The following is a 22,922-nucleotide window of genomic DNA, read 5'->3' as shown; positions in this document are numbered from 1 at the left end:
CTTTTGTCATGTGACTTTTTGCATAAATAAAAAAAATGATCAAGATGTGTACCTCATATTGTCGGTTAAAGCACTGCCTGATAAGTAGGAATGTCCTTGGAAAAGTACTTTACACGGTGTACGTGATTGTTTACGTTTATGATCAACTTTGGCCTTTCTCATTTTCCGTAGAAAGGTGGAGTTACCACGTGATTTCGGATTGTGACAGCATAGTTCCTGGAACAAACAAAACAAAACGACAGCTGAGCCGCAAGCGAGACCACGGACAACACGTCAACCGTTTACATTCAATTTGTTCTTGTGTTAAGTACACGAGAAACAGAACGAAGAGGTTCGAGACGCTGGGAGATGGATTCATAGGAATGGAGCCTGCCCGTTAGCATCATAGCTATATAGCCTTGAATCCGTCATAGATATATGTATTATATTTTTTTCCTGGTAGCCTCTTTTATGTCATTCTCCGTGTCTTCATTGTGGAGTAGACACGCGTGTAATTTCCTTCTTAAATGTGGCCAACGAGCTTCCAAAATATTTGTGTTTACCTCTCCTGTCGCTATTTTGTCTTGTCAACACAGCCTGCCACTTACTGCTTATCAAAGAAAAGAACGTTCTCTTCGTCTTTGACCGATGGGCTGTTACCGATTCTGTGTGCATAATCTTGATCCGAAGACCAAAGTGTTTACCGGCCGTGTTGTGATGTGAGACACGGGCTAAAGATGGAGGCTGTGCGACACAAGAAGACCAAGGCAAAAGTCGGTGGAAAGGTGACTGTTGCACATATTTACTTACCCTCTTTTGCATTGTATATGGGGGCTTATTGTGGGTTGAGCCTTTGTTAAACATGCCATAACATTATTACAGTATACAGTTGCAAACCAATGGTGCATGAAGCCCTTATACAGTGCTTTATTACGTGGTTGTGCTGATTGATCATTAGCTATTTTTCTGAGTGCATTTTAAAAAATATATTTCCTTGATCAGCTGGTCAGGAAGCAGAAAACGACAGAAACCAAAAGAGATGCTGCCCCCTCATCCATTTGCGACGGCGCTTCCACCTCTGAATTCACCAGCATCCCGCTATGCCTCCCACAGCAGGAGCCACAGGAGGAAAATTGTGAGCCCATTCGTACCCCCGATACTAAAGCCCAGGCGATACATCTGCCTGCAGACTCCCGCGAGACCTCCTCATCACAGGCTTCATTAACATCAGCGTTAACTGAGACTTTACATTCAGCTCCAGATTTGTCACAGGCATCACAAGCCACCCAGCAACAGACACAGCAGAAAGAAACCGATTCGGGCGCGAGCGTGTTGGTCTCCGAGCTTAATGGCACATCACAAGTGTCATGTGTTTCGACACATTTTGACATCAAACATGCCCCCAGTGCTCCTTCGCTGTACCCATCTGTCCCCACGCTGGAGGAAGGATCCTTGCTGGAGCTTCATGGGGAAGCTGTGAAGAATTTTGGGAAAGGTCCTGCAGTTTTAGCACTTGCCGAGCAGGAATCTTCGCCTCCGAGTTTGCAGCCCCTCGAATGTGTAATTGGACTCCCCAGGAACAAACTCTACCCCGAATTACCAAGAACCACAACAGAAGTTCAGGTATTTTCATACAGTACATAGCATAACATAGTATGACATAGTATCCCTATGTAGAGAATAGAATTAATTTTTCATTTTTTACCTGAATATTTTTACGGTATATAGTTGTGGCAGCGCAGTGGTGCATGTTTGCCTCATCGTCAAAGGTTTTTGTTTCACGCGTCAGTTTTAAACTTCCTGTATAACCTTTTCGTGTTCTTATGCTTATGTGTATTTTTATCTAGCGCCCACATTCCAAGGAGTTCCATTTTAGGTTAACTGCAGGTTTAAAATTTCCCATCGGTGTGAATGAGTGTGACTGGTTGCTTGTCTGTATGTGCCATGTGATTGACTGGCAACCCGTCCAAGGTGTACCCACACGCTCTTCCAGAGTCTGATGGGATAGAATCCATCTCAGCCCTCACCCTGAACAGGATAAGCAGTAGAGAAGGGGTGGATGACTGATCATTATTATTTAAAATAAATGTACTATTCATTAACAATCACCGCATACTCACTTCATATTTGTTTTCTTTTGCAGCCATTCTCATTGGAGCAGCTGAGTGTTTGGGAGCCCGGAGGAGGGTTACGAGCTTGGTTAGAAGGCGTTGACGTGTGCACGGCTCAGTTCTGTGCGCTCGCTCGACAAGAGCGCCACGAATTAACCGAACTTCTCCAGAACTACTGGCGCTGTCGTAGACAGCTGACTCAGTCACACGCACAATTGCACACGCAGTCGTCTGACTGCAAAAGTACTCAAAATCGTCTGTGGAGCTTCAGAGATGAACAGTTAACACTCCAGGTTCAGTGTTTCCTCAACCACAAAGAACACAAATACGCAGTAAATTCAATGCTAGGAATAATTTGCTGATGTATTTGAATTTCTGCCTTAAAGGGTGTGTGTGCAGATCAATCCAAAGTGTGTGGATACCATCGTTTCCAGCAGGCAGAGTTCAGTCAGAGTGTGCTGGCTGAGCTGAGCAAAGTTTTTGAACTCCGCAGTGAACTGCTCCATCAGAAGGTGGCCCTGCATGCATATACTGCTTTGCTGTCACGCCTCCAGGTGGAATCATACTTGTACCGCCTATTAAAAGGTGACATAAACTTACACTGTGGCCCGATGCATTGCACATTCCACATTGTTTACTTCATTTTGTATTTATGATATAAATTATGATCCCTCAAGGCCAAATTAAATGGAAATTCAAATTAAACATATACTCTCACCACACATTGAAGCAGACCACACATGCAACAGGAGTTGGCTGAGTGTCGGGGCATGCAAACACTGACTGTGACCCGAAGCTGAGTTTTTTTAAATTAATTTTTAGTATTTGTGTATTTTCTCCACAGATTGCTCTGAAAGCCAAAGACAGCCCTGTTCCATTCAACCACTTAAAGATGCCGTCAGCGTCCTCTTTAGCTTCACGCGAAGAGTCCTTGATGACACACTATTCCAGACAGACATCCATCACTGGTTGGAAACACTGGTAATACTGTACACTACACACAAACACACACACTGCCTTTTGTGTGTGTTCCACCTTTCACTGCTCAGTGGATGCTTTTTGACTCTGCAGGTGGCAGTGCTGCTGCATGTTGGTGGGTCAGGAGAGCACCTGTTCCTGCTGTGCCATCTGCTGTGCTGTCCCGCTGGGGTGGGCAAGTGGGCTGCCCCTTTCCTTCAGGTTGGCTAAGAAAACCTTCTTCTATCAGTCATCTTACAGTATTACATCTACAGAACTACATTATGACCTCCTCAGATCGAAGTGTGGGGAAACACCTGTGGAGTGCAGGACTTCATGCAAGCCTTGGCAATTCTAATGTCACCTGCTCGGTAGGTAAAGAAATACACTCACTGCCCACACTTGCAAAATAACATATATTTTTAAATAATATTTCTCATCCAAAAAAAATATTATTTTTGATTGCAAGATTACTTACCTTATTTTCATGGGAGGAGCACACCTCATCTGCTATGATACAGTACTTGTACTGGACTGCATAAGATCCTGTACAGGTGCACCGTATATCACTTACTCAATCTATTTCTTTTTCTGACTTTAGACACCGTGCAGAGTTTTTGGGACATATGAAACCGTGTGAGAGCCTTAATTCAGCTTCATCTGGACCTGAGTCAGGCAATTGGACTCTTGTGGATGAAGGAGGAGAGGAGGTAGTTTGTTTCTAGCCTTCGGCATCTGTCACACAAAATTGGCGCATCGACCCTTATCACCTTGTGTCTTTCTCAAATAACTCAGCAAAGCAGCAATTGACCGCGACTGTGCGTTTCCTGGATTCAGATCATTAGATTTGTGACATGTGGGTTAGCAATAATTGCTTTTAACACAACACAACAGGACAGGTGAAATGAGTGTTGGTGTTAAACTTAAAGACCCAGTCAACTGACCCAAAATTATCTAGTGGGGGAGGGACGACAAATGCCAGAGGCCGGCTTGCATCATTTGGCCTCGTTTTTGCCCGGTCAATTGATAAAGTGAAAAATAGTTTAATGCAATATCTTAGCAATTCAGTGCTAATTTTTTCTTAGTCTTTACACGTTTTCAGCACTTATCTTCAAACTAACTAATTTAATGTATTTAGAAAAAAAAAAAACATGAACATGAGTTTACTGGGTGTTTAATTTTACCTATTGCAGCGTTCGACCTTTCAGACCAGCACTGTCACGCCTGTTTTACACCGCTGATGCTACCTCAAAAGCCAGGAAATTCCATTCTTTATTACACACAGAACGGGGACGGGGAAAAACGGAACTAACGATGGCATCTCTTTAAAATCAAACACTTTTGAGAGCATTTTTACTTGCGAGGGAAGACTATTCCTAAATGCCTGTTTTTGTTCATCCTCTAGGACATTCAATATCTTTTTTTAATTTCAATTATGATGATGTGTTCTGGACAAATAGTTTGTGCGTGCCAAAAAAAAATTAAAATCAGCAGGCGATAAATATGGTCAGACAGTCAAAACAACAATATGTTTTGACCTGAGTCAGCTGAGTCGCACTGAACGGTGTTCAAAAAGTGTGTCAAATGAACACCCCTTTAAATATCAGTCTGTTGACTCAACACCACGTCTGGAGCTGTGTTGTTGATAAATTGTCAAACGTACTGTCCTCGTTTTTAGGATGAGGATCCAGAGAGTAGTTGGTTGCTGCTTTGTGAGGACGACCTCGTCTCCTTTATGACCCAGTTCCCGTTCCAGCAGCTCTATTCACACATGCTGGGGATGAGCAAGCACGGTAAATGCGCGTGCCTTTACTTTTGTCTTGTAAAGCTCTAATTAAGGGAGAAGTCGTAATTACAAAAACAGCCTGCCACAGAGGCCCTGGTGCACACCCATAGATGCGGTGTCCTGGAGTACAACACTGAAAACCTTAAGCACAAAGATTGTTGCAAAACTCATGACAATAAAGGTAATTCTTTTTTCTGAGTCAACTAATTCAACAATTTGTTTGTAGGTGTCTATGAGCCTCAGGGGTACTCCAGTCAGAAGATGATGCGTGTGTTTGCTTTTGCTTCGTCGCTCATTGAAATTCTTGCCCTTGGCCTGCAAACTTATAACAGGTCCCGATACAGACAGCTTGTGAAACGAATAGGACACATCATACGGTCAGTGCGTCAAGGAGATCACGCGGTTGATACACTCACGCTCATTTTGCCACATCAACACAATTACTGGCAGAAAATGCGATCACGTCACTCACTGTCTTTTTTTTTTTCTCTCTTTGCAGGATGACACTAGTGTTATGTCAGTGATCACTGGGCACAATATGTCAGTGTTACTGGTACCAGTGGATCAAGCACTCGTGCACATTCTTTGCCTCTAGAAAAGCTGCAGGTGGAATATGATCATCTTTTTCTCAGGGCTGTTCTGCATGTACTCCGAAACAAGAGGTGTGGTACCATTCTTAAGATATTCTTTTAAGAGAATGAAAGAAGAAAATCGTACGGTATTCTTATTCCTCTTCTATTTCTTTGACAGGTTGGGAATTTGGTTATTTATGTCTGAGATGCCATACGGTACTCTTTCTAGCTCCATGCTTTGGAGGATCCTTTATGTGATGCAGTGTGCAGAAACAGCAGGACTGGAAACGCCTAGTAATTCTAATGACACACAGTCCTGCATTCGGGCTCTAAGAGGTAAACAAACAAAGCAAAATTGAAAAAGAATATTTACATTGGGCCGCATCAATTTATCCTACCTGGCTTCAATTTATAATAAACAAAACACATCTGATAGTTTTTATATCGACATGTACAGTGGGTACGGAAGGTTTTCTGACCCCCTTAAATTTTTCACTCTTTGTTATATTGCAGCCATTTGTTAAAATCATTTAAGTTAATTTTTTTCCTCATTAATGTACACAGAGCACCCAATAGTGACAGAAAAAAACTGAATTGTCGAAATTGTTGCTGATTTATTAAAAAAGAAAAACTGAAATATCACACATCCATAAGTATTCAGACCCTTTGCTGTGACATGTGTCATATATTTAACTCGGGAGCTGTCCATTTCTTCTGATTATCCTCAAGATGGTTCTACACCGGCGGCACGGTGACCGACTGGTTAGAGCGTCAGCCTCACAGTTCTGAGGACCCGGGTTCAATCCCCGGCCCGCCTGTGTGGAGTTTGCATGTTCTCCCCGTGCCTGCGTGGGTTTTCTCCGGGCACTCCGGTTTCCTCCCACATCCCAAAAACATGCATTAATTGGAGACTCTAAATTGCCCGTAGGCATGACTGTGAGGGCGAATGGTTGTTTGTTTCTATGTACCCTGCCATTGGCTGACAAACCAGTTCAGGGTGTACCCCGCCTCCTGCCCGATGACAGCTGGGATAGGCTCCAGCACGCCCGCGACCCTAGTGAGGAGAAGCGGCTCAGAAAATGGATGGATGGATGGATGGTTCTACACCTTCATTGGAGTCCAGCTGTGTTAGATGATACTGATTGGACTTGATTAGGAAAGGCACACCCCTGTCAATATAAGACCTTACAGCTCACAGTGCACGTCAGAGAAAATGAGAATCATGAGGTCAAAGGAACTGCCTGAAGAGCTCAGAGACAGAATTGTGGCAAGGCAAAGATCTGGCCATGGTGACAGAAAAACACAGTGGCCTCCATAATCCTTACATGGAAGACGTTTGGGACGACCAGGACCCTTCCTCGAGCTGGCCGTCCAGCCAAACTGAGCAATCGGGGGAGAAGAGCCTTGGTGAGAGAGGTAAAGATCACTGTGGCTTAGCTCCAGAGATGCAGTCGGGAGATGGGAGAAAGTTCTAGAAAGTCAACCATCACTGCAGCCCTCCACCAGTCTGGGCTTTAAAGCAGAGTGGCCAGACGGAAGCCTCTCCTCAGTGCAAGACACATGAAAGCCCGCATAGAGTTTTCTAAAAAAAACACCCGGAGGACTCCAAGATGGTGAGAAATAAGATTTTCTGGTCTGATGAGACGAAGATAGAAGTTGTTGGCCTTAATTCTAAGTGGCATGTGTGGAGAAAACCAGGCACTGCTCATCACCTGTCCAATACAGTCCCAACAGTGAAGCATGGTAGTGGAAGCATCATGCTGTGGGGGTGTTTTTCAGCTGCAGGGACAGGACGACTGGTTGCAATTGAAGAAAAGATGTATGCGGCCAAGTACAGGGATATCCTGGACGAAAAGCTTATCCAGAGTGCTCAGAACCTCAGACTGCGCCGAAGGTTCACCTTCAAACAAAACAATGACCCTAAGCATACAGCTAAAATACTGAAGGAGTGGCTTTAGACCAACTCCATCGCTGTTCTTGAATGGCCCAGACAGAGCCCTGACTTGCACCCAATTGAGCATCTCTGGAAAGACCTGAAAATGGCTGCCCACCAACGTTCACCATCCAACCTGACAGAACTGGAGAGGATCTGCAAGGAGGATTTGCAGATGATCCCCAAATCCAGGTGTGAAAAACTTGTTGCATCATTCCCAAAAAGACTCACGGCTGTATTAGCTCAAAAGAGTGCTTCTACTAAATACTGAGCAAAGGGCCTGAATACTTATGGCTGTGTGATATTTCAGTTTTTCTTTTTAATAAATCTGCAAAAATTTCAACAATTCCGTTTTTTTTTCCCCCTGTCAATATGGGGTGCTGTGTGTACATTAATGTTGGGGGGGGGAAAGAACTTCAATGATTTTAGCAAATGGCTGCAATATAAAAAAAAGAGTGAAAAAATTTAAGGGGGTCTGAATTCTTTCCATACCCACTGTGTATTGGGTCGCAGAGCCTTGAACTAGATCCACTGGTGATCAGGTACTAAAAATCTTTGTTGCAGAACCAGATCACCAAGAGAGGTTTGAGTCGTGGTTGTGTGAGGTGAACAGCTCTGACGGCATCTCCCTCCTCACTGCACTTGCGCACATGGCCACGCCCACTCAGTACTCTGATCCTGCCTTTGTCACAACCATCACTCTGCTGATTTACCAGGTACGACAAAAACGCACAAAAAGGAAGGAGGGGATTTCATCTATTACAGCTTGAGAGGCACACCTGCACAATCCAATGAGATACAGTGCAAGAGCTGCAGTAGTCATTCTGCCTCTTTACGAATAATAATGCCATTGTGATTGACGTTATCAGAAAGGTATTTCATTAAATTCAAGTGAACAGATTTGGTAATTGTTTTTTGGGGGGTTCAGGTGTGTAGAACTGCGCTGCTTCATACTGTGAGGTATTTCTAATATCTTGGTTACCTCATTTTGTTAATTTATACAGCACATATATATATATTACAAATACATCTCAGTATGATAGTTCCACAAAAACTTTACCTGCATTACAAAACCATATTGTTCAATGAATGTTCTTAACACAGTATATTCAAATGTGAGCTTCTTTATAAAGGCTGAATTTTTATCTCGCGCTTGATCTTATTAGACTTTGTCGGTGTGCCTAAAGTTGTGAGCCTGTGCATATGAAGTATAAAAGTGGTTCATATGGCTTTGTTTTGTTTACAGGTGTCTTATGTTAGTGTGTCCACGAGAGAAATTTACTCTAAGGTTGGAAGAGAGCTGTTGGCTACCATAGCATCAGCCCATCCCTACATTACATCTGTGCTTCTGGAGAGGCTGAGAGAAACCATCCAAGCTGTGGGCATGGTTAGCTCCCTCGTGTCCTGAAGTTTAAGCAGATGGCAATATGTAAAGTGCAGGACTTAAACCCAAACCCCTTTCTGTGTGTTAGGTGGCACTGTACTTGTGTAAAGAGCTTCCTCTGAGCCTGTGGCATCCACAACCAGAGGAGATATGTGTGATCGGAGCGTGGTTGCTCCAACATCCTCTATCTGCTGTGGAGAATCGCCTGGCCTGTGTTATACTGGAGGGTCTGAACTGGGGATACTCACAGGTGCTTTCAAGTATTTTCCCAGTTGTCTCATGTTTGTTTGTCTCATGTCATGTTTGGTTCAATATGACGAAACCTGTTTGGTTTCTCAGGATGGATCCTTGGCCTTGTCGTCATCGCTCCACAGTAAAGTGGCTCTGCTGGTGGCTGAGGCCTATCAGAAGTATCTGACTGACAAACCCTATAGTGGCCTCATATCAGAAGGGATTAAACAGGTAACGTTGTCGGATAGCCGCTGGCCTCCATTTTGACAGACTTTTTACTGAGAACTTTTTCTTCTTCCTTCAGGTGTCTTATCTCGCCAGTGTCCTTCGCTTAGGCGTATCCCCTGAAGCGTCTTTCGGTCAGTGGGCGTGGCAGCTCTTATTAAGACTAAAGCTTCATGCCAATGCACAGAACCCGAAAGGTGCCTGGTCATTCCCTGCTTTGGTGTCCATCCCACCTGCAGAACTTACACATTCGCCCAGCATGCACTCCGTTCTCCGGGCTGTAAAAGCAGGCATCCCTATCGGAGCATACCTGTCGATTGTCATGACAACAGTGGGACATAGGTATGGACTCATGCATTCATAATAATTTTTACCGGTCAATGAATGAGCTCAATCTGCGTGACTGATTTTTCATCAGCCTGGAGCACTTTTGTACTGATGGAGTCTGCTTGTTAAAGAGCCTGATTCAGTCTCGCCACCTGCAAGCTGCTGTGCATCTTCTGGACAACATCCTTCCCCAAATCTACCCGCTCAGCTTCTACCTTCTCAACAACTCTCAGTAAATAAAATGCACCTTTTTGACAAACATTGATGTATTAGCTACTTATTCGATGCCTCACTTAACACTTTAAATCTTGTCTTTTTTTCTTCTGTACATGCAAGGTTTGTAAGTTGCATTCAGTTATTCTTGCAGTACGACAGTGTATGTCCTCAGGGTGTGACGCAGCAAGTCACACACCGGGTAGCGCCACTCCTCACTGGAACCATCTATGGAGACAATATCCGACTGCTGAACAGCGTCATACAGGTACATTATCAATCAATTTCAGTAACATCATAAGTCAGCATTGATTCCACAAAAACACTTAAATATACATGCATTATGATTATTTACACCCCCATTGAGTGTCAGATGTTTTGGTTATGGAGACTGAGATCCATTTTGAATTTTTAATTGGGTGCGGCCATTTTAAAGGGGTCTGATTATGTAAAATTGACTTTTGAATCACTTGTATACAAATAGTTGGGTCTCTAGAAGGGCATGCCCATACAACAAGTGATAGACAATTCAACAACCAAGTACATCTTTTGTTATCTGCCTATTTTTGAAAATGTGTCAGAGCCGCTCTGAATTTCAGCCCCTTGATTAATAATTAATAAAAACATGTACATTTGTCTTCCAGTGCCACGTGGTTGAGAGTTCACAGCCCAGTCGTGTTGGTGCTGCAGCCGTGCTGGAGTTTTGGGTGGGGATTTTGACTCAACAGAACCTATGGTACCGGGACAAAACAGTATTGTTCCTCATGGATCAGATCTGCTGTGCTGCATTCAAACACCGTCAGGAGGAATGTCTGCTGAAACTCCTGCACCAGCAACATAAGGTACGTGTATTTGCATCAGCCATCAGTGAATTCCATTTCTGATCCAACTGGGAAACGCTAAAAGTCAGTAATGCCATGATTTGAATGCCTGATACAGAATGCTTTGGGTTACCATGGAGATCGAGGTCTGCTCTCTTCTCTGGTTGGCTGGATTGCTGGAAATTCCACACCTTCTTTCATCGAGGGCCAATCACTGAGTACTGAGGTAAGGGTCTCTAAGCCCCGACAGTTTGCACAAAAACTATTATTCTCACTTGTTGACAGGATTAGTGTTGTTGCTAGGTTTGGTTTGCCTGGCTGGTGCTTAATATGGAGGGCACATTTGAGGAGGACTCTCAGCTCAGACGATGTGTTGAAAATGAGCTCCTGTCAGAGCCTAATATCTCTCCAGAACAAGCCTTAAAGGTACAAAAGTGAATAACATGATCGGAATGGATGGATGACGTCTGACTAAGATGATGTTACTGCTCTGTGTGAGCCAGAGGGCCCAGCAGAGGCTGAAGTTGCCAGTCAGCCCGTCTTTGCAACGGCTACAGGTGTACCGCTGGGCCTGGCAGGCATTAGCCACGCCCCCTGACCATCCCCTCCTACCTCTGGTTTGGCAAAAGTTCCTACAGCTCTACCTCAGGCAGGCTGGTCCCGATTATGGGTATGACACGCTCATCTTTTGATCTCAAACATGTTTACTATATTATGCAAAATAGCAAACCTCAACCAGTCAGATTAAATAGTGATAAATTGTTATTCCCGTTTGTATGTGATTCTAACGATATATCTATGCGTCCTCCAGACTAGCTGCTGGGGGATGCATTGGGCGACGGTTCTTCCATGCTTCCTCTCACGCCACTTTACTGCGAGACTTGAGACAGAGAATACAAACAGTATCTGACTTCCATCATGCTGCCAGCCAGGCCCTAAAGGTGCCCCCGACACTCACACCCGCGGCAGAAGCCCACTGCGACCAACGTCCCAGCAGCCCCCGTCTGTCCTACCTCACCTCTCCTCAGCTGCACACAGAGCTGGTCAGGTAGGTCACCTGCTTTGCTGAGAGGAGGTAGAGTATTGTCACGTGTCACTGTGGCATTGAGCTTGAAACCCAATCATTTCTTGTCTTGCAGGTTGTTTGGTGTTTTTGCCGTGTGGTTGGATGATGAAACTCTGCAGAAGCAGGAAGTTTACCTTCCGTCGCTTCCTGCTGAATATGAACCACACAGGCTTGCACAGGTTATGCAGCAGCAACAGGTCTGTCCGATACTTCTTGAAGTGTTTAATCGTGTAACATTGTTCACACTTTGAAAATCGAATCCAATTTGCTTTAGAAACTGTGGCTAGAGTATGTGGACCAAGAGCGTCTGGAGTATGACACGAAAGAGGTTCTGTCCCTGTGGGAGAAGGTGCAGAGTGAGCCATCTTTCCTCCAAACCCAAAACTCCAACTTCATTGACTACACGAGCCTCAGCAATGGTACAACAGAAGAGTACAAATCATTGCTTACGGGTTCAGTGAAGTCGAATCTCATTTGTGAGATTTGAACATTGTTTGCCACGGTTGTCCGGTTTAAGTCAGTTGTGTTCACAAACTAGATTGCTCAAACAGGAATGCATGAAATATGTCTCTCACCCCGACATGAACATTTTTGCTTTGAGATGTTGCAACTTAATAATATTGAAACAACAACACTTAATATTTAACAGATAAACTGTTTTGTTTGCCCTACGTAAAACATTTTTTGAATATTTTTTTTTCAAAATGAAAATCTCAATGTATGGATTCTCACCACAATGGATTTTAATCGTTGTTTTGTGGAATACCTCTCCATCGTATCAAATCCAATTTAATATTTAAAATTGTAAAAAAGATAGCTACACACAAACACATTTATCCAAGCTTTTTTGCCGCAAGTCATGATAGTATAATGGCAAAGTACTAAATGGCTGTGTCTCTTGTTCTGCAGCAAAGGAACGTATCCGGTCCAACTTGCAGAAGCATCCAGTACCTCGTCCACCTCTAGACCTCCAACACATGAAGACGCCAGTGGCTGAAGTTCCCAGCGTATGTCTCTCTGACTCCAAAGCTGCTGCTGAACTACTGCAGCGGGATCTCAGCATACTGCAGGACCAAGCCAGGTACCCTGAACCCTTTAAGACATAAATAAGCACTTCCACGTGCATACACGTAGATGTTACTGTATTAAACCAGATGCTGTATGTGTTTGTGGTGTCAGGATTGCAGTATCACGAGAGGCCCAGCAGGTGGCGATGGAACAGGAGCTTCTAGAGAGTCTTCCTCTGCTTTACAAGAACCGATCAGAGCAAGTGACCATGAGCCTGGAATGTAAAGGGAAAGGAGGGCAGCCATGCAAGGGTCCAGCTAATATCACCGTCACAGTATGACCACTCTCATTGTGCTGCGGAAGCATTTTGAGACTTCCTGGCCTTGCTGTTCACCGGTGTGACTGTGTGTTTCAATCGTGCAGTGTGAGTGTGTCCAGAGACAGGAGGCTGTGCAGACTCAGATAACGTCGCTGCGCAGGGACATCAAGAACCTTCAAACTGATGCCATGGCTCCTCCTCCTCAAAGTCTGGCTCAGGCTGCTGTCCATACAGAGAACCTTTTCACGTAAGTACAACCAAACATCAGCTATCTATTTCGAAACAACAAACATTACGAAAAACTGCACACAGGTGTGTTTTTTGTTGTTGTTTGTTTTTGGGGTTTTTTTCTGAAATAATAATAATGTATCCAGGGCTCTGGTGAACATGTACAAATCCCAAAAATCCCCATCAGTGCAGCATGTTGGCGTGTCAGCCTTCTACCAGGTGGTGTCCTACGTGTGTGAAGACACACTACGGCATCCACCAACACGCCAATACCTCTGCTCGTGCGTGGAGATACTGGGACAGGTACGCACATGCGCACACACACACGCACACTCTTTGCTGTTGCTGTGGGTTTGCAGTAATACTGAACCAGTCATAACCATAAGAATAGCATTCGCTAGAATACAGACCTCTGCCAACAATTGTAACACAACCCACCTCATGCATATGCTGGAAGAGTTTAATTAAGATTCATGCTTTAGTCACTGTGAAATTAAAGTGATGACAAGAAAAGGGAAAACAAAAGGAATAGTTTTTTCTTTGGCCCTGCCCCACCTATTCAGTAGAAGCTGTAGTAGTAGTGGTAATTCTACTCACTAAAAAAAAAAAAAAAAACATAACATCCCTGGTTGAGGTGATTGAACGTAAGTCCAGTGAACCCATGTTATCTTCTTTTATATCAAGGTGTTCATCCAGGGCAACTCTGAAGAGTGTAGCCGTGTCCTGAAGACCATCCTGGAGCAGAGACGTCTTTGCCCTCTCATTTCTCCTTTTTTCACGCCTAATGCGGCCCCCGCCCAACTGGTCTTCCTTTACCAAGATGTGGTGACGTCCCTGCACCTTGAGAGTGCAGATGTCATTTTCATGCTGCTCACCAAGGTCAGTCCAAATTGTGGAGAAATCTTAAATCCAGGGTGCAACAGCAGCCATTCTGTGTCAATTTCTTTTTGCATCCTATTTCAGTTTGATTTGTCTGTCTGGCTGAATGAAGCCCATCCCGTGTTTTCCGAGAGGAGCCGTTTACTAGAATTAGTCCACGGAGGTCTTTGTGTGTGCGGCCAAGATCCCGAACCTGAAGTTCTCACCCCTTTTCACCTTTTCACCAAACACTGGACCTCGCTTTTACGCCACCACTTCCCTGACCACTACAGTGATTGCCTGCGTCTGCTCATGACCAGTAAGTGTGTCTGTTTGCAAGGTGGCGAATTGCATTAGATAGTCATGGTCAGGTAGTTTTCTCAGACCGGACAAAAATGTTTATTTTTGTCAACCATAATTTTGAACTGAATTGGTGGTAACAAAAGCCCACAAAGCAATTGATGAATTTTATTTTTTATTTTTTTATTACAAACAGTGAGTCATAACAGACTTGCCTGTTTTTCCATGTATTCATATTTTCCTTTTATCTGTTATTTCCATGATAATGTCCTTTGGAGTAGGCACTTAGACAAAACACATAGTCATCTCTTTGAATGACTGCCATCCACTCATCATTCGCTCTTGCAACACATTAAATAAGTGGAATATAGTGAACATTTTACCAAGATAAATATTCATTGTTGTACTGGTGTCAATGTTTTGTGAATGTCTGTCTATCTCTACATGTGCTCTTCTGCCATTAACTGCTGACAAGTGCGGGCTTGTAGTCCGCCTTTCATATACATGACAATGTTCATCTTCATTCAAACCATCACAATAAACACAGAAAGCACAAATCACGGTTTATAATAGCAATCCCCAGGCATCTGTAATCTGATTTTACTACGATCATCCAGCAGTGGTATGACTTCCATTGCAGAATCATTGCTTTTTCTTATGTCCAATATTGACTGCGATGTTCAGAAAGGCCATTATTTTAGTACAACTGTTGGCATAGCTTCTGGGATTGTTTGAATAAGTGCCTAGTTGTTCTAACACGTTTTTCTTCAACAGGTTCATCAAACCAGTTACTGAGTCCGGAATGCTGGAAAGTGACCATGCGAGTGCTCGGCTGCTCCCCTCCATCCCGCAACATCAAGAACAAGTGCGAACAAGGTCACAGCACTGACGTCGCTGCACGCACATCAGCGTCCCCATACAGATCAGCAATCACCCTCTCTCCTCAGCAGGTGACTTCATAAATCGTGTCCTGCATATTTTCACTGATGACTCAAATCTCATTTTAAAGGGAGCCAAATACTGTCGATTAATCATTGCAATTGTGCCTTTATTCCTGACTGTATTGCTTATAGCTTTACAGTTGTCTCTGATATGAAATTCTGTATTTGTGCACTCACTTGTACAAAATGTGATCTAGACCCTGCCATTGTCTCATGTTTGTCATTACATGTTCCTAACAGGTGAATGAGACAATAGATTGGCTAAGTGATTACTTCCTGCGCAGTCGTCTCAGCAAACCCGATCTGCGTAGTTTTGGCCTCTACTCTGCCTGGTCTCCTTACATCAGTGAGGTTGTTTCCTTCTGGGACTATTTGGTCAGCTGTCTAACCAGTGTGTCACTTAGTAGCTGTGCCAGAGAGTCTGTGGGCAACAATAGAATAATAAAAGGTAAAACTCACAGTGCATTGAACATAATGGTTTGTTCTCATGCTCATTGGTCATCATAACACAAGTGTGGCACTCTCACAGCTCTTCACGACCTGCACAGGAAGATTGTGAAGTTATTTAAGCCTTGGATCTTCCCCCTGAACACTGAAGATGGAAGGTATGTTGGCCTTTGAGAGCCATGTTTTCACCGGGTTGTACTGCAATTCAACTCACCGCAGTATGATGAGTCGTAAACCTTGATCTTGTGGAGTGTGTAGGTGGAATTGAGTTGCTGTACTGTATCATCTTACATAAATAATGACGCCATAGCAGCAAAACACAGTGTAAAGTGGCACAGTCATTAACAACGATGGAGGACACGTATAGCATCTTCTTTTGCTTCGTAGCATGCGGCTGTCTCCGACGGACTTCAATATTTCTGGCGCCGCGCTTTAGGTACCATACCACTGCAGTTAGTTTCCCAAAAAGATCGTGGCCAGCTTTTATCAACAGAAATACAATATAAAGTACAGCATACACAGCTGAACAAACGGTACTGCTTGGTGGAAACTTAGCTTAACTGAACTAGAGTCTTTTTTTGTAAATATTTGCAATTAGTGGATCACAGCTACTCAATCAATCACATTTTCTATGCTGCTTATTGTTTGCAGTTTTCTACCGACCAGCGCTTGTTGAATATTTTACCCTTAATTGAGAAGGCTTCTTCAATTCTAAATGATGCTTTTTTTTTTAGAATGCCACTACTTTCCTTTCTTGGCTAGTCAGGTTGGAGGAGGTTCTTTGGCACTGAAGAGAGCTGCTGATACTTTTTTCCTGAGCGGTTCTGCCTCAGTCTCTGGGAGGTCACACGTCTGTGAGCCAAAGAACAACTCCCCGTACAGCAGAGTTGTCCATCAGGAACAACCACAAGAAAGGCCCTCTGTAAATATCAAATTTAGAACGGAAGAAGTCTTTTGGATTAAAGGTGAAACGTCTTCAGCAACCGGAAAGGAACCCATTTACCTACCCCTATTCAACATTTGTAGATGTAATTTAGGCTTGTCATGCGGTCATGGATATACTCTGTTTTCCTTTTGACGGCTGTCCAAGTTTTGTACAGTGTAACCAGTGTCATCAGCGCCGTTTTTGTCACAGCAATCTCAAGTGCTACCCGTGGCTGGAGACGGATGTGACTGCAGCAGGGTGTCTGGTGGGCCTCTATGCTCAACTCACTGACAGACTGCATCAGAGATTCAGAGGTAGCCTGCGAGCCATTGTTTGCCACTTCTTCCGGTGATGTATTGTATGTCGTGTGGGATCTTTGACTGCGTGCGCATACATTGCAGACCGCCTACTCCCTGGCCAGAGAGGTGCCCTGTGGCTTACTGTGATGGAGTACTGCGAAAGCTGCACTTCTCCACGGACACCAGAGTACCTGTTGTACCTACACCACACTTACCTGCGCAAGCTGCCATGGAGATACCTGCATCCTGACACACTGCTCATGGAGCAGCTCTTCAATGTGAGACCCTCTTACTTCACACGGGCGACGGGCGGCCAGTTTCAGCGCCGTGTTACTATTATTTACCTGCAAAAAGTCTTGTTTTTCCAAGTCATATTTTGATGTCCTTCTTTTTCTATGTACATACAGGTGGAGAGAGGAAGTCCCAAAAGCTGCTTCCTGTTCATGGGAGAGGTTTTATGTGAAGTAAACTGGGTCAGCGTTCTAAGCGACCATTTACACCCACCTCCAGAACCCGTAACAGGCCCACTTCAGTCCAATGTGGACCCTCAGAAGGAATCGCACACCATGCTGGTGTATCTGTTATACATGCTGGTTTTTCTGGCAAAAGAGGAGCAGCTGCTCAACCGGCAGGTGACTCCCAAACTATTTTTGACACTTGAGGGTTTCCAGGGTACACCAGCAACTCATATCTCGTCCCTCATTATCCAGGACTCTCCCCTCCTCAATCTGTTGATCCAGTGCACATCTTTGCCTTGGCACCAGCTAGATCTGTTGTCCTACCAAGGGGTTCTGGGATACGTCAGCAATTACTACAATCCCTCACTGCTGCTTAGCACTGATTCAGCAACTCAGTTGTTGCTTAAATCACTGCGTAGTGCAGCTGGACTTCACCCCCGCCCTTATGAAGCTGCGCACACGGTAAGTCAGCTTCAGCACATGCACATTTTGTCTTTAACTGCATAATGCTGTATTACATTAAATGCACAGTGCATGTTTCATATACAGTTTGTACATTAGTGGGTGACGTATTGCTGGATGACACAAGCTCAATTTATTGTCTGAGTGCTGCCGATTTCATCACTTTTGATGATAACAAATGAATTCACTTTTGTACTCTACACTAGTGAGTCAGAAATTTTTCCTTTTCAATATATGTACCAACATGTCCCCAATTATCAATAGCTCCCACATAATTGGTAATTATATCAACAATATACTCAGTGACAACCTGGGGAGATCCACATTCTCCTTGCCTTCGTCATTAGGTAGATTTGCAGTCTAATGAGCTCCATTAGGAGAATTGCAAGAGCTGGAAAAAAAATCTACCTTCACAAGCCATAATAATCCTTTGTTGTCAGAGACATTAATTTAACTGAATTATTATGATTACTTTAAGGGGTATGTTTATGAATCGACATTTCCTTTTTCTGTGTTGGTATAAGTGCACTTCACACCCTTTTGTTGTCAGGATGTATTTTTAAAGGTGTCTCGTCATCTTTTTAGGTATTATTTCTACTAGATTTTAAGTCATTTAATTGTTTTTGTTTCGTATATATGAATATGAAAATACGATTGATACGCTCGATTAATACGATGGTATAGATAGATTCTCTTATACTTCATTCATCTTGTGAGGAAAATGAAATGTTATAAACCACTGCAGCAGCAAACAACGGCCACAATAATACTATAACAACATATTGGGCAAGTGTGCTGCTGTATACTGTATACTAAATAAAACGTGAAAAATTCTTCTTTTCCTTTGGTAATATACAGACAGAAGTGCACTTTGCTCAAGACCAAGACATCTGATCCATCGTGTTGCTTATTTTGTTCTGCCTTCCTAATTCTCTTTTATAACGAGTTGTGTACACAATCGACCACAAATTGCGATGCTGTGTGTGCCAGGAGGAGACGCTGAAGGCGGCGGCGTACGCGTGCTGGTGTGCGCGGTGTTTAGTGGCTCTGGAGCAGGCAGGCAGCATAAGTGTGAGCATCCTGGAGACGCAGCTGGAGACGCTGTTGGAAAGCATTGTCACATTCAGCCCACCAGGTGAAACTCATCTTGTCCCGCAAACATCTTCGTTCATCGCACATCATTAGCCAAGTCCTCAGTCACCCTCCGGCCCCTCCTCGTCTCCTCCGCAGAGACGGGTTTGGAGCAGAGGCACATGGCGTTCTGCAGCCTTTTCAGCGGCGCGCTGGCTCTGCTCAACGGAGTTGGCGTCTCTACGGGCGAGGCCCTAGCGGTTCGTGTCATCGCCTGGCTGGACAGGAAGGGGAGGGGCTTTCCAATTCTGCCTCTGCTCACCGCTTGCTCGCGCTGTCTGGCCTCAGTGAGCCACATGACGCGCATCATGGAGGCGTGCATCACAGCCCACTTTAGCCATGGTAAGCAACATTGCACTTCCCACCAGTTCTTTTTAGTTGTCGATTTCTTGTATAATGATTTAGCGGTTTAATATCACATGCGTCATTGCTCAGCTGAGGAGGAGTGTGTCGGTTGGGGTCCCGTGTTGGCATCACTGCAAGTGCCCGAGCTCACAGCGGAAGACTTCCTGTCCGAGAGCCAATCAGGAGGCAGCTTCCTCACACTTTATGCCTTCATTCTGCAGCGCCTTAACTCTGAACACACGGCAGCCAATGAGAGGAGGACGCTGGCTCTAATTAACACATGGACCCATCAGGTTTTCCCCAGGTTTGCGAATTTCATTGCAAAACTTGTTTCGAATGACTTGTGGAGTGGTCAGACAAAATGTTTGCTCAGAGATGCAGAAAACATGTAAACCCCTCAACTGAAAACCAACAAAAACAAAACCTAAGACTTGACTTTTGTTGTGCCTCTCCAGCGGACCAGGCAATGAAGCCAAGCTGTTTCTGTGGTGGCACAAAGCACTGAATCTGTCACTGGAGCAGCTGCAGCCTCAAGCGGGCCACAGTGAATTATCAGGAGTGCTCACGGGTCTGTTGAAGTTGCAAACCAGGCTGCTTCAGCTGGGAGAAGAAAGACTCAACTCTGGACTACTCGGGGCCATCGGTCTCGGGAAGAAGTCCCCCGTTTCCAACAAGTAAGCTCACTAGCGTTATTATAATGAAACTTTCTGACGCCTGGATAAATGCAGCTGTGAAGGCCTCCTCTGCTGTGCGTCTAGATTCCGGGTTGTTGTTCGCAGCCTGGCAGCGTTCCTCTCCGTGCAGGTAGCATCAGAAAGTGAGCTCCGACTCCAGCCCACCACTGACTTGCAACTCTCTGCAAAAGCACAGCAAGTAGGCAGCAAATGCGCTTTGCCTTTGAGAGTCTTTAATCGTCAACTTAATGTAACGATTATATTTTGGTTTTTGCACAGACGTTGGGAACGCTCGAAGCCATGACCAGCAATAAGCAGTACGCTGATCTGGAAGACTCGGTGAAAAAAGCCCTTCAGTTCATCCGCTACCCAGGTCACTGTCTTAAAGATGGACCTCGACTCCTGGCCCTGCTCGCAAACCTGCTCTACCCTGACCTCAGATACTTGCACATTATACACTGACCTAAACGCTGCCTGATGGGATTATGATTTCCCAAAGGATGGTCGAGAAACTGGGACTACAGTTAAGTGGCCTTTGTAGTAAGAAAGTTCTCAATAGGAGCCTCTGTTCATTTATGGAAGAACCGATCCCATTTATTAGAATCCCGCGTTGCACTTTTGTTCCTCCTCTTATCGTCAAGCCTTTTTGCTCTTTTAACGACTTATCTGTTGATCGTCATTGAAGTCGACTCTCAACTCAAGACTGTGGTGCAGACCGATCCAACAGGAAATGTAAAAAAAGAAAAGAAGAGGGGAGGAAGTTGAAGGACATGTCGAACAAAAACATTTGAATTAGTGTTGAGAACACCCACAAAATAGAGCCTCGGTACTCCTCGCACACACAAAAGATAGCTTACCTTTCTGAATTAGGAAGGAGTGAGTATTCGGCATATTCATGCCCTACCAAAAGTGCTTTCTAGGAAGGAATATTAAGGGCCACACTGAAAAGTTAAAACAAAAAAATTGTATGAGAAAAGAAGTCATAATGGTACATAAATAAAGTTGTCATATTACGGGAATAAAGTGATATTTTGAACTTCATAAATATAAAGTATCGCAGGCCAAGTCATAAACATACAACTGTGTTAAGATGAGGATTGTTGAGGATATTACACTTTAATTCCACTTTCACAAATAATGAAACGCCATCAGCACCATCATCAAGCTGAACTAGTTTGTCTGTTGTTGAGAAAGAACTACACACCCTTAAAAATCATCAAGTGGTTTTAACAAATATTTGATGATATGTTGTTGAATGTAGGGCAGATATTTAGGTTAGGTGTGAATTTTGAGTCTACAATTACGATTTTTGTTCTTGAAAGATTACCATTTTTTTTTCCCTCTTAAAAAAAGAAAATGATTTTCCCAATATTTTCTCAAAACATTTACTCATAATTCAAAATATTTTCCTTTTCAGTGTGGCTGTAATACTCCTTGGTAGCTTTTTTTTTTTTTTTTTTTTTTGCCAAATACATTTTTTTTTTATGACTATCATGATCGTGTAGTTTTGAGTCTGGTACCCCCTACCCAAAAATACATTCTCATAGCTACATTAAACACACACACACACACACAGTGTTATGTAATTGTCTTATGTTCAGATTCGCCTGTTTCTCCACATTTCCACAGCCCGTGTCGTGCGGTGACTGTTAATGTCGAAAGCGTTTCTTTCTGTGAGTCGGTCATCAGAGACGAGACTGAAGAGGCCCGAAAGTCTCACAGCTGCTGTTTTGTGTCGGTGTCGTGTAGAGAAAGCAGCGACAATGCTCGCATGTGGAAACGTGGAGCCACAGCACATCAGAAACTCTTTGTGTTGTTTTCTCCAGGAGCAACACTGGAGGTGTTCAAACTGCAAAATAAATCAGCTTTTCTGTAAGGAGCAGTGATTCAATGCCGATGTGTGTGTGTGTGTGTGTGTGTGTGTGAGGCGAAGCTCACGTGCGCATACGTTGAACGTCCTCGTCTGACACCACTTCGGGCTACAACAGTTTCTATGGTTACAAAAATGGTGTAAGTGAGAGAGGAGGTGGAGAGGATGGGTTGCTCTTAAGACCGAAATAATAGGAGGGGGATTTTTGTCTTTCCCGCACGTGCGTTCGTGTAAAGCGTCTGTCTGTCTGGTGCTCTCATCGACCTTCTGTTCGCTCGTCTCTCAGCTCAGGTGGCAGAGTACACGATGAAGCATGCCTAATTTATGTAACTCGGCCATGCTGGGCAACACATTACATGTCCTCACACACACGCATTTTTTTAAATGAGACAAGCACTCGCAGACGCAGCGCTGTCTGGCACATGCCTATGTCACCATGGAAACCCAGCATCAGGTCAGGAATTGTTGGTCCTAGACTGTTGTCGCGCACAAACAAGCGTGCACTTTCAGAGACACGCCGCTTCCTTTGTGAACAACACAACCTGCATCACAACCACTATCACACATGCATTCTTCAACCCTTTGAAGGACATTTATTTTCAATACTCTGAAATGTAAAATGTTAATTCCATGAAATGATCTAATACATTACAAGACTTCAAGAAATCATTGTTTTGTATAATGATGATATATGGTATGTTTATTTTGAAATAACTGTTCCATGACTGTTACCTTTTTGCTTCTTAGTTGTGGGAAGTCGCATGGTTCTACTGATTGCACGAGAAATGATTCAATCCTCATTGCAAATTCTACTTGAAAAGGTTAAAAACGTTCAGTATCTTTGTGTTGAAACAACAAAACATGAACAGCACCTACACACGTAGACTACATTGTTTGAATTTTATTAATTGAATGCGGTGCCCATTGGCGGAAAGCTTGGTTGTGGGTCCTACAGTAGGAAAAAGACCAAAAATACACAACTAAAAACAACCAAAAAGAATAAAACATTGAACTATTCTGAGGTGGCCTTCTACAATCCCTGATCTAAACCC

At 43.9% G+C, this 22,922-nt stretch overlaps 1 protein-coding gene across 1 annotated transcript; it reads left to right on the top strand.

Moving 5' to 3' along the window:
* The first annotated feature begins 181 nt into the window (after positions 1–181).
* Positions 182–21,876, top strand: epg5 (ectopic P-granules autophagy protein 5 homolog (C. elegans)). The gene is made up of 45 exons (XM_061671720.1): positions 182–764; positions 982–1,602; positions 2,123–2,383; positions 2,477–2,675; positions 2,935–3,071; positions 3,162–3,269; positions 3,345–3,418; positions 3,649–3,757; positions 4,726–4,840; positions 5,060–5,214; positions 5,344–5,495; positions 5,584–5,741; positions 7,903–8,054; positions 8,585–8,725; positions 8,811–8,972; positions 9,062–9,184; positions 9,258–9,520; positions 9,597–9,737; positions 9,842–9,986; positions 10,363–10,560; positions 10,658–10,765; positions 10,843–10,965; positions 11,043–11,209; positions 11,351–11,587; positions 11,679–11,802; positions 11,880–12,024; positions 12,515–12,686; positions 12,785–12,947; positions 13,037–13,179; positions 13,307–13,463; positions 13,845–14,039; positions 14,124–14,337; positions 15,093–15,268; positions 15,500–15,707; positions 15,789–15,864; positions 16,842–16,945; positions 17,033–17,208; positions 17,338–17,562; positions 17,641–17,850; positions 18,841–18,985; positions 19,081–19,323; positions 19,417–19,630; positions 19,782–20,000; positions 20,085–20,199; positions 20,280–21,876. The coding sequence occupies exons 1-45, from the start codon at positions 717–719 to the stop codon at positions 20,460–20,462; spliced, it is 7,704 nt and encodes a 2,567-aa protein (XP_061527704.1). The 5' UTR covers positions 182–716; the 3' UTR covers positions 20,463–21,876.
* Positions 21,877–22,922: the final 1,046 nt, after the last annotated feature.

This window comes from Phycodurus eques, chromosome 3, assembly GCF_024500275.1.
Source record: "Phycodurus eques isolate BA_2022a chromosome 3, UOR_Pequ_1.1, whole genome shotgun sequence".
Lineage (NCBI taxonomy): Eukaryota > Metazoa > Chordata > Actinopteri > Syngnathiformes > Syngnathidae > Phycodurus > Phycodurus eques.
This window is presented reverse-complemented; position numbering and strand designations above follow the sequence as displayed.